Source organism: Balaenoptera ricei, chromosome 5 (genome assembly GCF_028023285.1).
Source record: "Balaenoptera ricei isolate mBalRic1 chromosome 5, mBalRic1.hap2, whole genome shotgun sequence".
Taxonomy (NCBI): Eukaryota; Metazoa; Chordata; class Mammalia; order Artiodactyla; family Balaenopteridae; genus Balaenoptera; species Balaenoptera ricei.
In genome coordinates, this window is record NC_082643.1 from 129,264,874 (window position 1) to 129,282,342 (window position 17,469).

The following is a 17,469-nucleotide window of genomic DNA, read 5'->3' on the forward strand; positions in this document are numbered from 1 at the left end:
AAGTGATCTATAGATTCAACACAATCCCTACAAAAATTCCAGTAGCCTTTTTCACAAAAATGGAAAAGCTGATCCTCAAATTTACATGGAATTGCAAGGAGCCCTGAAAAGCCCAAATGACCTTAAAAAGAAGACTAAAACTGGAGGACCAACACTTCCCAACTTTGAAAGTTACTACAAGGCTACAATAATTAAAACAGTATGGTCTTGGCATAAGGACAGACGTATAGACCAATGGAATAGAGAGTCTAGAAATAAACTCTGTCATATATGGTCAGTTTATTTTCTACAAGGGTGCTGAGACTGTTCAGTGAAGGAGAGGGTCATCTTTTTAACAGATGGTGCCGGGAAAACTGGATATCCAGTGTGTGAAAAGATGGGATCCATACTTTATACCAGATACCAAAAAATTAAAATGGATCAAAGATCTAAACTTAAGAGCTAAAACTATAAAACTCTTAGAAGAAAATGTAGGGGAACATCTTTATGACCCTAGATTTGACAGTGGTTTCTTGAGCATGACACCAAAAACACAGACAATAAAAGAGAAAAATTGATAAATTTTACTTCGTCGTAATTACGAACTTTTGTGTATCAAGGAAACTATCAGAGTGAAGAGACAACCTACTGAATAGGAGAAAATATTTGCAAATTATATATCCGATAAGGGGTTAATATTCCAAATATACAGAAGTCTCCCAAAAAACCCAATTCAAAAATTGGGAAAGGATTTGAATAGAATTTCTCCAGAGAAGATATACAAGTGGCCAATAAACCCATGAAAATGTGTGCAATATCATTAATCATTAGAGAAATGCAAATCAAAAACCACAATGAGATACCTCTTCATACCTATTAGGATGGTGTTATGGACTGAATTGTCTCTCTGAAATTATATGCTGAAACCCTAACCCCCCTGCTTGACTGTATTTGAGATAGGGCCTTTAAGGAGATAATTAAGGTTAAATGAAACCATAACGATGGGGCCCTAATCTGACCTTGTAAGAAGAGGAAGAGACACCAGAGATCTCTCTCTTTCTGCGTGTAGACAGAGGAAAGGCCATGTGAGGACACAATGAGAAGGTGGTTCTCTGTAAGCCAAGAAGAGAGGCCTCCCCAGAAACCAACACTGCTGGCACTATGATCTTGGACTTCTAGCCTCTAGAACTGTGAGAACATAAATTTCTATTGTGTAAGCCATCCAGTCTGTGGTATCTTGTTATGGCAGCTGAGCTGACTAATACAGATATGTATAATAAAAAAAACTGAAAACAAATGTTTGTGTGGATGTGGAGAAATTAGAACCCTGTGCATTGCTCTTGGAAATATAAAATGCTGCAGCCATTGTGGAAAACAGTTTGGCATTTTCTCAAAATGGTAAAACATAGAACTAACACATGACCCAGCTATTTGACTCCTAGGTATATATCCAAAAGAATTGAAAAGAGGGAGTTGAACAGATATTTTTATGCCATGTTTATAGCAGCATTATTCATAATAGCCAGAAGGTGGAAACAACACTAGAGTCCATCAGCGATGACTAGATAAACATAGTAGGTATATACATACAATGGAATATGATTCAGCCATATAAAAGAATGAAATTTTGATTTCAGCTTCAACATGGATGGACCTTGAGAACATGCTTAGTGATATAAGGCAGACTGAGAAGGATGAATATAGTATGCTTCCACTTATATGAGGTACCTAGAATAGTCAAAGACAAAGTAAAATAGAGGTTACTGGGGACTGCAGGGAAAGGGAAAGAGTTATTCATTATTTAATGGATAGAGTTTTTGTTGGGGATGATAAAGAAGGTTTTGGTAGAGGTAGTGGTAAGAGTTATATAACATTGTGAATATTTAATGCTGATGAGTAGTACACTTAAGAATGGCTAAAATTACAAATATCATATATATTTTACAACACACACAAACTCCTAAAAAATAACCCAGCACTGATTTCATTAGATAAGTGTTTAGGTATGAGTGGGAATTACTAGGCTCATGGTGACAAATACAGAGTTTCCAAAATTCTTATTTTTGCATGAAAGCTCGAATTTTTCCTGAACGTTACAGACTCATTTTGTTCATTTTCAAGGAAATGTCTGACACAAAACAAAGCCTGAATAACCATAATTTGTTGGCTAGTCTTCTAATTAAAAATGGTATTCCATGAAAAAAACAGTTCAGCTCACAATTTTATCGCATGAGTGCTTTAAGACAACTGTTGTAGTTAGTACTGCTGTAACAAATATGCCATAGGCTGGGGAGCTTAAACAACAAACAATTATTTCTCACAGATCCAAGATTAAGGTGCCAACAGATCCCATATCTGGTGAGGGCCTGCTTCCTAGTTTGCAGATGGCCATCTTGTTGTATCCTCACATGGCAGAGAGCAGAGAGAGAAGAAGGAAGCTCTCTTGTGTCTCCTCTCATAAGGGCACTTATCCCACTCATGAGAGCTCTACTGTCATGACTTATTTATGTCCTAGTACCGTCACATTGGGGGTTAGGAATTCAACAAACATTTAGTCCATAACAACAGCCATCATATATTGATATGCTGCCAAAGTGCTTTTCTCCCCCTAATTGTTATAAAAAACACATAGCATGAATATTCACCATCTTAACCATTTTTAGGAGTACAGTTCAGTAGTGTTAAGTATGTTCACGTTGTTGTGAAATATCTCCAGAATGTTCTCATTTTGCAAAACTAAAGCTTCTGTCCCATTTTGTCACACATAATGAGACGTACTCAAGTGTTGAGATTTCATAAAGTTAATTTTTTTTTTTTTGCTTCATCAAGGAACTCTTAAGGTGAAACTGGCATTAAAACTTTTTTTCAAGTACATAGCAGTGAACAATATAATCACTAGTAAGTAAAGTTTGGTACCACTGCCTCAGTTTGCATCAGCAGTTTTATACACCATTGTTTAGTACTATCAGTACAAATGTAAACACAGTGAAGAGGGCAAATAATGTCTAAGTATTGTTGTCAAAATAGTTTTGACCTTGCAAACTTTCTGGAAGGTTCTTGGGAACCCCTCCAAGCATCTACAGACCACACATTGAGAACCACTGATTTAGAGCAGTCTTAGGAAGATCATTTTGGTGGCAGTATAGAGGAGGGAGATTGAAAAAACAAGGAGACCAATTAGTTCAAGTGAAAGAGGAGGAAAACCTCAATTTGAATAACAGAGTGAAGATGAAAAGGAAAAGATAGATATAGGCGAAATTTCAGAAGTGAAATTGATTTACAGAATTACAGGTATGTCTTTAGGATAATGAAAATATTGCCTTTGTGCCAGATTTTATCCACTTATTCAATTTATATCATTAACCTAATTACTCATGAAAATTGAAAATTTCCCCAGTACTATAAGAAAAAAACAAATATAAACTAAATTAATAATGGATCTGGAGGAGAAGAGTAAGCTAGCTAGTCAGTTATCTGCTTCTACTTATTGTTTTAGTTTGAGAATTTATGACCATGTCCTTTATCAAGTTCTGAATTTACCCATGTGTTGAACATAGATAGCAATTCATATGTAGATCTGTGTATCATTAGTTTAGGAGAGTTTTGGGGACTAGTGCCTTTTCCACTGCTCAGACTCCCAGTAAACAAGTAGTACAAAGTGGTTTAAACACTTGGTTCTTGATATTTCAGTTTGAAGGCTTTTTTCCCCTTCCTCAAACAGCAGTTCAAATGCTTCGCCTTCAGAAGGTGCACCGCTAGTATGTACTCCTCATTCATTCCCAAAGTTCCAGCACCCTTCTCATGAACTTTTGAAGGAAAATGGCTTTACCCAACAAGTGTACCACAAGTATCGTAGAAGATGCCTAAGTGGTAAGAGCCTTCCTTTATATAGCTATCTTTAAAATTAAAACATAATTCTAAAAAATTCAAATTGTGACATTTAATATCAGGTTAAAATAGTCTTTTGTTATAATTGCCTTAAGTAAATGTGTTTATATATATTCTTTATTCATGTATTTTGTAGCTTAGACACATTAGGAAATAAAACTTACTATATTCTTATTACTTTTGACAAATGCTTAAATTTGAGCAGTGAGTCAGAAAATGGATTATTTGTTCTTTGTTTAAAAGAAACCCAATTGGGTATTAATATGTTTCAGCTTTCTTTATTTTACGTTATGTAAAACGTCTGCTGTTTTGACTTTTTCCAGAGAGAAAACACTTGGGAATTGGCCAGTCCCAAGAAATGAATACCCTCTTTCGTTTCTGGTCCTTTTTCCTCAGAGATCACTTCAATAAAACAATGTATGAGGAATTTAGACAACTTGCTTGGGAAGATGCAAAAGAAAATTACAGGTCAAATATTTTCTCATATTTTTACACTTGGAGGGAATTTTTTAAAAATACTAAAAACTAGTACGGAAGTAGCCTGATTTTGAACTGTGAAAGTACCACGTGATAACTGGGAGAAGGACTGTGTTAGTTTTCTATTGCTGCATAGCAAATTACCCCAGAACGCAGAAGCTTAAAACAACAAACATTTATTAGTTCATAGTTTCTAAGGGTCAAGACTCCAGAAACAGCTTAGCTGGGTGGCTCTGGTTCAGTTCTCTCATAGGATTGCAGTCAAGGTATTGGACAGGGCTGCAGTCTCTGAAGACTTGACTCAGGCTAGAGGATCTTCTTCAAGCTCATTCACTTGGATATTGGCAGGAGGCTTCAGTACCTTGGCACATAGGTCTCTCCATAGGGCATTTCACAATGTGACTTCACCCAGAGTGAATGATCTAAGAAAGGGGGAGAACTTCCAAGATGAACGCTTCGGTGTCTTACTTAACCTACACTTGAAAGTGACATCACTTCTGCCATATTATAGTGTTCACACAGACCAACCCTGGTATAATGTAGGAGGGGACTACACAAGTTTGTGGGTATCATGTTTGGAACCATGTTAGGGGCTGGTACAAAGGCCAAATGTAATTTGAAAGACAGATTTTTCTCTCACTTGCCCCTACCATTACAGATTTCCCTTGGATGTGCATATATGTCCCCAAATTGTTACATGCTTAGAGCCAAATCAGTTAAGATTCCTTGAGACAAGAAAAAATAAGGTCTCTCATGATACATCCTGACGCACCTGTTCAGTCTCATTTTTTCCTACTACAGTTGACTGTTCAACAATACCAGTTTGAACTGAATGGGTCCACTTATATGCAGATTTTTTTCAATAGTAAATACTACAGTACTACATAATCCATGGTTGATTGAATCTGTGGATATGGAGGAACCGTGTATACAGAGGGCCAACTTTTAAGTTATACTCAGATTTTTAACTGTGGGAGGGTTGGCGCTCCTAACCTGCACGTTGTTCAAGGGTCAACTGTAGTCCTCTAGGCAACCGTGGTACTGAACTACATGTTCTCCAAATGAACCGAGCTCTCTAGCCTCTAGACATCTGTACATATTCTTACCTCTGCTTATTCTTCTCTTCATCCTCCCTCTGCTTTGCTAACTCTTCTTTTTGTCTAGGTTAGATCTTGCTTCCATGAGAAATGTTCAGGGGAAGTTTGTGCCAATAGGGCTGAGTTGAGAACAGGCCAAGAGGATGAGAAGGAACATGAAATGGATTCATGCAAGCTAAGCTATTCATTCTTGGGAAAAGGGAGGAAAGGAGATGAGATGGAAGAAGAAAAAAGATAACTTTCCACTCAGTATTTACCTAAATTTACCCTTCTTCAGGTTCTAAAAATGGATTCCTCTTGTAAAGCTCAAATAAGAATCTATTGTTAGTCAATATTGTGATCTTCAAGAGGAATACAAGATATGCAAATAAATTTCTTTGAAAAAACATTTACATTTGCACTGACTTGTGTAAAAACAAAGCCCATTTAGTTTTCATATAGAATCTTGATCTTGTTCAGGAATGATAGATAAATGGCATGTGTACCTCTTTTTCCCTCTTCTCTGTCCATTACTGACATCTTTAAATCAATCCCAGCATTGTTTAATATTATTCTTGAATTCAGATTTATAGTCTTTCTTATCACAGCTTTGATAGCTACTGCCAGTTTATCAGAGTTGGCACTGAAGGCAATATTTGCCATTTCTTTCTTTAAAAATTTTTTATTTTATGTAGGGGTATAGTTGATTTACAATGTTGTGTTAGTTTCAGGTGTACAGCAAAGTGATTCAGTTATACATATACATATAATCCATTCTTTTTCAGATTCTTTCCCCATATAGGTTGAGTAGAGTTCCCGGTGCTAGTAGGTCCTTGTTAATTATCTGTTTTATCTACGGTAGTGTGTATATGTTAATCCCAACCTCCTAATTTATCCCTCCCCTAACCTTTCCCCTTTGGAAAACAAACCATAAGTTTGTTTTCAAAGTCTGTGAGTCTGTTTCTGTTTTGTAAATAAGTTCATTTGTATCATCTTTTTAGAGTCCACATATAAGTGATATCTATATGATACTTGTCTTTGACTTACTTCGTATGACAATCTCTAGGTCCATCCATGTTGCTGCAAATGGCATTATTTCATTCTTTTTTTATGGTTGAGTAGCATTCCATTGTATATATGTACCACATCTTCTTTATTCATTCATCTGTCGATGGACATTTAGGTTGCTTCCATGTCTTGGTTATTGTAAGTAGTGCTGCTCTGAACGTTGGGGTGCATGTATATTTTCAAATTGTAATTTTTTCCAGATACATGCTCAGGAGTGGGATTGCTGGATCATATGGTAGTTCTATTTTTATTTTTCTAAGGAACCTCCAAACTGTTCTTCATAGTGGCTGATCTAGATGTTCTCATTCAAACTGTGTTTTGCTACCCGTTAGTGGGTTGTGAAATCAATTTACTGGTTCTGACTTACTTAAAAAAATAGAAAATATCAGACTGCACTGAACATAGTAAGGTTAATATGTTTTACAATTCATACATAAATACAAATTTAATTATTTATAAAACATATGTTTTTATGCACACACGTATATATGTGAGTGTTGTGTTGACTTGGTCACAAGGTAAAATATTTTTCTTACTATTGGACTTAGAAAAGTTTGAAAGCATTTGTTATAATTAATCTCAGCATATTTTGCTATTTATGCAAACAATTTCTGTTTGTTCCTCAGGACTTTCTATAACTTTTCTGATCCCATTTCTACCCAAGTCTAGATTGGGAGTTCCTCTTCTTTGTTCCTATGGTATTCTGTGTATGTTTATAATAGCTTAACATACTATCTGACACATAGTAAGTGCTCAATAAATGGTTACTTTTATTAGGAAGAAGATCAGTACTGAATATATCCATTGACTAACATTAGCAGTAGGATGGTTTCAAGAAGAAAGGAGAGAAGTAACATTAATTACATACATATCTGCAATGTGCCAGCTCTGGTCTAAGTGCTTTACGAATATTATCTATTATTGAAAAGAAGGATATTATTATCCCCATTTTTAGAGAGATGATTATAAGCCTAGAATTCAAATGTAGTTCTTTCTGGTTCTCAGCCTTTTTGTTTTCTACTCATCTAAGCTGTCTCACAGTGATTGGTTAGTGAGTAAATGACAACTGAGAGACTGGTCATTTGCCCCTGCTCTTTACTCCAGCATTTATGCTGCATATTTGGATTGTATTATTAATGTTATATTTTTGATCTTTGGAATTAGTTTGCTAAAAAATAAGACTAGAAATCCAGATATTGTAGTAGTCAGTTGGCCTTTACCAAAAATCTAAGAATCCTAACATTCCTCTAAAATGTCATTTACTTGATAAAACCTAAAATTTCTCAATCCTCCTTTCCAGAAGGAAAGAAAGAAGCCTAGGCTTCACCCCCAGGGGTTATGATTTCACTGGTTTGGAGTGGAGCCTGGGCATCAGCACTTTTTAAAAGCTTCCTAGATGGTTCACATATGTAGTCAAGGTTGAGAACCACTGGTATCAATATAATATGATCCCATAAGAGGAGTATTAAGACAGGTTTGTCATTCTGAACTGGTGTTTCTTTAGTACTCAGTCCCCTTAGCCTCAGTCATACAAGCTCAAGGAATAGTGTCACTTATGGCTACCAAAGGAAAGGGCTCAGGTTAGTGTATGGTTGGTAGTCCTGCATTCCTCTTGCCGTCTTACCAAGAAACCTGTTTATTCTTTCAGAGAGACCGTCACTCTCTATCTTGTAAATAAGCTGGTTACAAAGGACATATGCATGCATACGCGCGCGCACACACACACACACACACACACACACACCCTTCTTCCTGTGAATAATGGCTGGGCAGTATTATGATACCAGGAATGAAGAAATACAGCCTCTCCTCCACTGAGGCACCCAGAATGACTTAAGGATTCTAAATGAGGAATTTTCTAAATTGCGACATGTTTTATTTGAATGAGCTAGATGGTCCCTTTACTGACCATTGACCTTGTCCATGTCCATTGACCTTGTCCATGTCCACTCTCATGGGTTCTGCTCATCACCATTAGTTGAAGGTTGAGCCCATGTAATTTCTTGATCCACTGTCCAAAACTTGTCTCAGGTTCTTTAGGTAGCTGTAAGAAGAAACAAATTTTTCTGATTTATGCAGTGATACAATTCTTTTGGCAAAATATCTTTTATTTAATATACTTTATAAGCAGGAAGACTCTCTTAGGAGACATTTAATTAGGTTTGTCCCTTTATAGTTGAATGGGTCAACCACACCTAGGGTCTATGGCCCAAGAGTATGGTCTTTATCTTCCTAGAGATTATGTTCAAGAGTATTTAATACCATGTACTAACACACCATTATAAGCCTTGGTTTGGGAAAAAATCTAAAACATTGCCAATCTGTCACTCTTTTGAAATACCAGGGAAAAATACCAGGGAGTTCTTCAGAAATACCAGGGAGAGATCCTCTGTCTGTTCAAATAAGCCATAGTGTAGTTGTCCAAGGGCTGCCTCTTATTTTGCATATTCCCAGTATACCTCCGTGAGATGCTATGCCTGAGTCAACAAAAATAGCAAAGCCAGCTGTGGATTACTAATTACCACTTCAGCTAAAAATCTTCATACTAAAAATTACATACATTTGAACACTTTTGTTTGAGATTATTTGTGTCATGTTTTCCTGTATCAGTGCTGTTAAATATGACTATTTGCATTGTCATAGGAAAAATTTTATTATAAACTTTTTATTTTCTTCCCACAGGTATGGATTAGAATGTCTGTTCAGGTTTTATAGTTATGGACTGGAAAAAAAATTCAGACAAGAAATTTTTAAGGATTTCCAAGAAGAAACCAAAAAAGACTACGAATCTGGTAAAACAAAACAATAACCTTATTCTATTTGGAAATTGTAAATCTGAGTCTGTCAATAAATAGGGAGTTTGTAACTGTTTTTTTAGGGCAGACTATTTAAGACTTTCAGGCCACTGTTATGGTTTGTGATGAAGGATAGAGCACCGTATAGTATGAAGGTCTTACTTGTGAGATGTTGGAAAATAGCCACTCCGAAGTGTTTCCTTTATGGATTTGTATTTTGTCTTTATTCATTTGACACACATGACTACTCACTGATGTTCCATTACATGAAAATTCTATGCAACATGAGCAAGTGTGCTTGGAAAGGTGGAATAGCACAGTAACAGTGCAGACTCTGGGCTAGATACCTAAGTCTGAATCCCATTTCCCCTACTTTGTAGCTCTGTGGCCATGGGTAAGTTACTTAACCTTGTTAGAAAAACAAACAAACAAAAAAACTCCAAAAACCTTGTTAGCCTCAGTTTACTCATCAGTAATATACCCAAGAGCACCTATATTATAGGGTTGTATATAGTTCAAATTAGTTTAATATACAATAAACCACTTAAATAATACCTGTTACATGGCAAATGCTCAATAAATGTTAGCTGCCATTATTCATTTTACAATGTCTTATCTTCAAGATCTAGATAAAGTGTATATAGAAGACATGGTTTAATGCTGGAAGGATCATATCCAATATGAATCATTTTTTAAAGATTCTATATATTTTATCATGTATGTTCTTCTTTGTTATTAGGTCAGCTGTATGGATTAGAAAAGTTTTGGGCTTATCTAAAATATTCTCAATCTAAGACACATTCTATTGACCCCAAACTTCAGGAATACCTCTGTAGCTTTAAGAAGTTGGAAGACTTCCGTGTTGACGTAAGTTTTAAGTCCTTTCCCCTGTATTATTTTTATTACTCTTATGCTTGAGCTATCAGTGACTTTCTTAAGTTTAATTTTATAATTTTTATTTTTTAAATTTAATATTGAAAATTTAACTTTCCAGTTTTGAAATCAAACTTTAAAAGAGGTGCAAAAGTAGTATAGAGAATTCCCATATATTCTGTTTACCCAGAGTCCCTAAATGTTAATATCTTACATAACCATGGAACAATGGTCAGTTCACTTTAATTTTGATATGCATGATAAACATTTTATGGTTTTAGTAACTTTTATGTGGATATGTTACTCATTTCTCACTAGCAGTTTTTATTTATTTATTTATATATTTTTTTAACGATTTCTTTATTATTTATTTTATTTTATTTATTTTTGGCTGTGCCGGGTCTTAGTCGTGGCACACGGGATATTCGTTGTGGCACACGGGCTTCTCTCTAGTTGTGGCATGTGGGTTTTCTCTTCTTTAGTTGTGTCGTGCAGGCTCTAGGGCCCGTGGACTCTGTAGTTGTGGTGCGCGGGTTCCAGAGCATGTGGGCTCTGTAGTCTGCAGCACGCAGGCTCTCTAGTTGAGGCGCATGAGCTCAGGAGTTGTGGTGTGTGGGCTTAGTTGCCCCACGGCACGTGAGATCTTAGTTCCCTGACCAGAAATTGAACCCGCATCCCCTGCATTTAAGGTAGATTCTTTACCACTGGACCACCAGGGAAGTCCCCTCACTAACAGTTTTTAAATTTTTCACTTTTTATGTACTTGTATCCTATAGTTTCCATAACACGTGCTCATATAACATGGATTTATGGTTCCCCACGTAATAAAATTAGGGCAAGAATGTTATGTGCATGTGTAGAGACAGGAGAATAGGCTTTAGACAATTTGATTTCAAGAGGAAAAGGAAAACATTTTAAAAAAAGAAGGGGATGAGCATAATAAGTTGAAAAGGAGAAAGAAGAGAAGAGAGAAATAAGGAAAGAAGAATCAAAAAGAGCAGAAAAGAGAGAGGTGAAAGGAAGGCTAGGTTCATCTCTGCTTAGTATTATAATTAGTTTGTCTTTTGTAGTTTTGTGTAAATAGATTTGATAGCCCAAGGATGGAATTAATAGAAGTGCCTCCATCTCTGGAATTAAAGAGCTGTGTTTCAGACTTCCCTGGCAGTCCAGTGGTTAAGACTACGCATTTCCCAATGCAAGGGGCATGGATTCGATCCCTGGTCAGGGAACCAAGATCCCTCATGCCTTGCAGCATGGCCAAAAATTAAAAAAAAAAAAAAAAAAGCTGTGTTTCTGGAGTGGTCCAGCCAGTTCTGTCACAAGATGTCCCTGCTTTATAATACTAGTGATTTTTGCCCTATCTGAACAGAAGCCAAGAATTCAGACCTCTGCTTTTAAATACCGTGGAAGTTTGGAGAAGGAAGGTGTTAGAGTTATAAATGCTTTGCAACTGACAGAAGTTGCATAAAGAAGGAAAATAGCCTCTCTGAAACATTTTCCCAGAGACAACGAACCCAGCCTTATGCTTATGCCCTACTATTTAGTTCAAGCCCTAAAACACAGTAGCTTAATAAACATGTTGAATGAAAGAATTGACTGATAAGGAGGAAATTTAAGTTTAATACCTTAAATTGCTGTTAAGTTTTCATTATACTAATAAAATCTACTGAAGTGCCGGCATAGTTTCCCTCTGTTAGAAAAGTCTGGCCTTAGATTTTGAAGGGAGGAAAAAATAGTAAAATCATCACTATGTTGTCTTTCATAATTTGCAGCCCCCTATAGGTGAGGAATTTGAAAGAAAAAGACATTCATCTACTTCTGGTGAGGAAAGTAATCGTCACAGACTTCCGTCTAATTCCTCTACAAAGTCACCGAGTGCTGCTAAGCCTACACCTGCCAATCGGCTTCGGGTCCCAACAAACTCTCCCAGAAGGAATACTTCACAGCAGTCCAATGACAATTCACACCAGAACAGTGCTGCCTCAGTCTCAACACATGGTGAACTGCCTGAGAAATAGACTCTGATGAAAGTTGTTTGCCCTTGAAATCAACATTTACATCAGTAATTATTGGGGGAAATCTTCTGATGTTTAATTGTGATAAATTGGTAGCATTGGAAGAAAAATGGTAGCATTTTTTTCTAGGAAGATAAATTCTAAAAACGTTTTCCCTGATTTCACGAATAAGTATAATTTTGGTAACCTTTTATAGAGATCCTCTAGTAATATATTTTGGTCTCAAATATATATTTGAAATAATATATTTCTTTTTCAAAGCCATTGTTTATAAGAACAGCATTCCTTAAATATATACAAAAACAACACGAGGAATGCCTAACATTTCAGCTCATACTTCTTAAAGAAGATATAGTATGTTATAGTCATCTATTCTATAGAGCTTTCTTAAAGAATCCAATAACCCCACTGTCAATTCATATTTGAACTTACCAAAAACAAAGGACAATTATGTATATGTTTTTTAAATTCAGAAAAAGAATGTGAAATGATACATTTGCTTTTCTTTTAGATTTATAGTTTAAAGAAAACTATTTTTTTTTTTTTTTTACAGAAGTAGAAATATATTGCAGTTATATTGAAGTATATGCACTTTGGATGTTGGGTTTTGCTTTTTTCCCCGCTAGTCATGCCTCATGATTTCCATAGTTATTGTTGTGTTGGTATGGAGTGTTCTGAATTGACATCAGCCAGTTACATATTAGAAGAGATTTACTTTTTGTGACTCTATAAACCTGCACAAGTAATTGAAAACTGAGTTGGGATTGGTTGGAATACTGTCCTAAATTAGTTAAATCTTGCACTGTTTTGAATGCATTTGCTGTTTGTACATCTGCAGGTGTGTATGTCACAAGTAGTCAGATTATCTTCAGTTTAAAAGGAGTAACTTTTTGTGTCCTTTACTTTGTTTTATGCTTATAAAAAGTGTTTGCAAGAAATGAATTGACTTCTAATTTTTATTGCTGTTGCAACCGATGTAAATGATAGTTTCAGTTTTTGTGGGAATTAAAATAAAGCACTTAATTCTAAATTATTTGAATTGATTTTTAATTATTTTTGTTTAGAATACAGCTGAAAAGCCGTAATTTTCAAATTCTGCTAGTAGAAGACCACTGTAGTGGGTGGGCCAAAAGTTTCGTTCATTTTTTTTCTGTAAGATGTCTTTAACTTTATTTGAAACAATTTTGTTAGATTGTATGTGACAGCTGTCAGATCAGCGTGCATTTAAAAAAAGACTTACCAAAATTGGTGAAGTTTTGTGTAGCCATTTTAATATTGAAGATGGAAGAAAAAAAGCAATATTTTTAGCATATTATGCTTTATTATTTCAAGAAAGGTAAAAATGCAACTGAAACACACAAAAAGATTTGTGCAGTGTGTGAAGAACGAGCTGTGACTGATCAAATATGTCAAAAGTGGTTTGTGAAGTTTCATGCTGGAGATTTCTTACTGGATAATGCTCCACGGTTGGGTAGACCAGTTTAAGTTGATAGGGATCAAACCGAAAAAATAATTGAGAACAATCAACATTATACCATGAGGAAGATAGCTGACATACTCAAAATATCCAAATCAAGCGTTGAAAATCATCTGCACCAGCTTGGTTATGTGAATCGCTTTGATGTTTGGGTTCCACATAGGTGAAGTGAAAAAAACCGTCTTGACCGTATTTCCTCATGTGAGTCTCTACTGAAACGTAATGAAAATGTTCCGTTTTTAAAACAAATTGTGACGGGTGATGAAAAGTGGTTACTGTACAACAATGTGGAATGGAAAAGATCTTGGGGCAAGAGAAATGCACAACCACCAGCCACACCAAAGGCCAGTCTTCATCCAAAGAAGGTGATGTTGTTTATATGGTGGGATTGGAAGGGAGTCCTCTATTATGAGCTCCTTCCGGAAAACCAAACGATTAATTCCAACAAGTACTGCTCCCAATTAGACCAACTGAAAGCAGCACTCGATGAAAAGTGTACAGAATTAGTCAACAGAAAATACATAATCTTCCATCAGGATAACGCAAGGCTGCGTGTCTCTTTGATGACCAGGCAAAAATCGTTACAGCTTGGCTGGGAAGTTCTGATCCATCCGCCATATTCACCAGACATTGCACCTTCGGATTTCCATTTCAGTCTTTACAAAATTCTCTTAATGGAAAAAATTCCAATTCCCTGGAAGACTGCAAAAGGCACCTGGAACAGTTCTTTGCTCAAAAAGATAAAAAGTTTTGGGAAGATGGAATTACGAAGTTGCCTGAAAAATGGCAGAAGGTTGTGGAACAGAAAGGTGAATACGTTGTTCAATAAAGTTCTTGGTGAAAATGAAAAATGTGTCTTTTATTTTTATTTAAAAAACCGAAGGCACTTTTTGGCCCACCCAATATGTTGTGAATGAAGTTTCAGTGTTAAACTTACATCCATTTTTATTTAGCTTATATGTTTTCTTGTATTGGCAAGAAGCAGCTAGTTTAATACACTAAATTTATTATTTTCTTTTTGGTGTCTGGTTCTTATAGAATGACAGTATTGAAATACATATCTTATTTGGATAAGTGGACTATTCTTTAGTAAATAAGAGATTTTCATTAGGTTATTTCCATGAATAAATGATAATCTGCCATTTTATGATATTTAATATTGGGGAGGTCATTTTGATATTTTAATTTTAAGAAAAAGTCAAGTCAAATTTGAATATTCAGAAAATATACTTAGATCTTGGAAAGAGAATGCAAAACAACTAATAGATTTAGAATAATAAATTTTAAAATGTTTTCTTAAGTGCAGATGTAGTTCTGGCTTTTCAGTGAGGAATTTCCAAACCATGCTTATTAGCTTTAAGCGGTCTCTTGAAATTACCTAAAATTATCTAAGAATCTTTCTCAGTATCCTTTTTGTGTTGAACACATACATCTGAAACCTGTATTTAACCTAAGATTACTTCCACTCACCTAAATATGCAAATGTAAATTTGATTGGAAAATTGTATATTTTATATGAAAATACAGTAATCAAGAGTTTTGTGATGTGTAATAAATTAGTAATTTTATCATATTATTTTGATTATAAAAACAGTACATGTAAATTAGGAAATTTAGAAAAGCGCAAAGAGGAAAATAAAGTACTTTTTTAAAAAAGAAAAAAAACTGGTATCATGCTATACATATAGCACTATAACCTGCTTTTTCACGTAAAGGTGAGCATTTTCTGATGTCATTAATCTTTCTACACCATGACTTTTACAAGTTATGTAGTATTCTAGCATATGGATGTGCCATAGTTTATTTAGCTGAATCACCTATGGTTGAAATTTTACATATGGCCAGGTTTGGGCTGTTACAAACAACAATTTAATTTATCTGATATCCCTACAGATAAATCTTTGTGTATAAACTTGGAGTTATGGCCTAGCATAAATTCCTAGAAGTTGAAATTCTAAGTAAAAATGTATTTCCATTCAATGTACTCTAGAATGGTTGCACAGTTTACGCTTTTACCAACAGCATCTGCTTTTCTATGTCCTCAAAAACTGGTTATTATAAATCTTTCTCTTTGAAAGACTGAGAAGCAAAAAATATTATTTTAATGTCATTATTAAGATAATCATTTTAATCAGGTTACTAATGAGTGATAATTTTTATTGTTTATTAACTACATTATTTGTAGATCGCTTGGTCATATCTTTCATGTTTTCCTTTTGGAGTGATTGTCTTTTTCTGATTTATAGAGCTTTTTTACTTATCAAGGCTATTAACCCTTTGCTTTCTAATTTTGTTTATGTATGTTTGACATAGTATGTACATTTTTTTGGTAAAAAGTTTAAAAATTATACCCCTTAAATTCCAAATGCAAAACTTAAGCAAATAAAAGCATTGTTATTCAATGAAAAGAAAAATATTATTGACTATAAATCTAAATAGTCCTACCCAAAATATGTGTAAGTTCCTAGAGAACTTCCTTCCTTGTGATTTTGTAGTTTTCAATTTTATTAAATAAAAAAGACAACATTAAAATGTTTAAATCTAAACTACTTGTCCTTTTAAAGGGATAGTTGAAGCCATCTTTGGAATTCTTTATACAAAAAGGAATTAAAGAAGAAAGTTATATTTTAAAATAGATATCATTTTAGTTTTTAAATAGATTTTATTTTTTAAACTTGTTTTGCCTGTTTGGGACTTCACTCTGACATTCTCTCTTGCTTCTCCTTGCCATTATACTGAATGATATTACCTCTTTCTGTGCTTAATCTTATCTTTCACCTAATTTCTTAGCTCTTACGAAACTGCTTATTTTTATTTTATTATATAGGAGACGGATCCAAGAGAGTAATACCTAATTATATCGCCACTAGATGGCAGAATGGAATAAGATCAGTAAGTCTTTTGAGAGGCATGTGTGTGTGTGTGTGTGTGTGTGTGTGTGTGTTGAAGAACTCTCACTCCATCTTGTGGTGATATGTGATTATATCAATTACTCTTGCATTCCTAATAGCCACATGTTCTCAACAACTCGTGATTATCTTGTTACAGCAATGCCAAATTGTGCTTAGTTATTAGTAAATAAATACAGTAACAGCATTAAGTTTTATACATGGTTAAAGATAAAAATGCTATTGCTTTGGTTTCTTTTTTGTCATTTCACTTAAAAATTTGAAGTACTTCATTAGCATTATTTGTGATTAACTCTTGAGCTGTAAACAAGGCAAGAAAATTTTAAGATGCGTCTGTTTGTCTAGCTAACCTGTGTAGTTAAATCCTGCCTGAAATATGAGAAACTTAAAACTAGATGGTACTCTTATGACTAGAACAAAATGTTATCACATAGTTAGTTGAATGGCAGAGCAAGAATTTGTACTCAAATAGTCTAGCTCCAGACCTCGAGCTAGTCGTCTTAACCAGACTGTTCTTTAATAGCTTGAAATATTGGAACGCATGAACACTGACTCCAGAACTCAAAATGCTGTGATTCTTAACTATTATGAAATCAAGATTATATTCTTGTGGTTAAGACTGTAAAGTTGTTTTATCTTGGGCATCTTCTGCAGTAACGAGTGGTCTAGTGGAATATTTAAATATATAAGTACATTAGGTGCAATATGGTAAATCCTCTTTGGGGGGGAAATCATGATTAGTGACAATATCACTCATGTGTTTAAATATTTGCCTAGAATTAGCTACAGTAAAATAAAAACTAAACATTTTATTCAGAATACAACTAGAAATTTTGCATTACATTAGAGTTACTATTGTCAACTGAAGATATTAGATACTATTCTATTCAGAAATAATGGTGTTCCAGTCTT

At 34.8% G+C, this 17,469-nt stretch overlaps 1 protein-coding gene across 6 annotated transcripts in view; it reads left to right on the forward strand.

The window, feature by feature from the left end:
* The window catches only part of LARP1B (La ribonucleoprotein 1B), a 130,356-nt gene extending 118,028 nt beyond the window's left edge, over window positions 1–12,328 (forward strand). For 2 of the 6 annotated variants that reach the window (XM_059923587.1, XM_059923588.1), the window contains exons 15-19: window positions 3,701–3,849; window positions 4,191–4,335; window positions 9,171–9,280; window positions 10,023–10,150; window positions 11,929–12,327. In XM_059923587.1, coding sequence (XP_059779570.1) covers window positions 3,701–3,849; window positions 4,191–4,335; window positions 9,171–9,280; window positions 10,023–10,150; window positions 11,929–12,174 — 778 coding nt within the window. In that variant the 3' untranslated portion in view covers window positions 12,175–12,327. Of the gene's footprint in view, window positions 1–3,700; window positions 3,850–4,190; window positions 4,336–9,170; window positions 9,281–10,022; window positions 10,151–11,928 lie in introns of those variants that run through there. The other 4 variants (XM_059923585.1, XM_059923586.1, XM_059923589.1 and 1 more) reach the window with 4 other exon arrangements.
* Window positions 12,329–17,469: the final 5,141 nt, after the last annotated feature.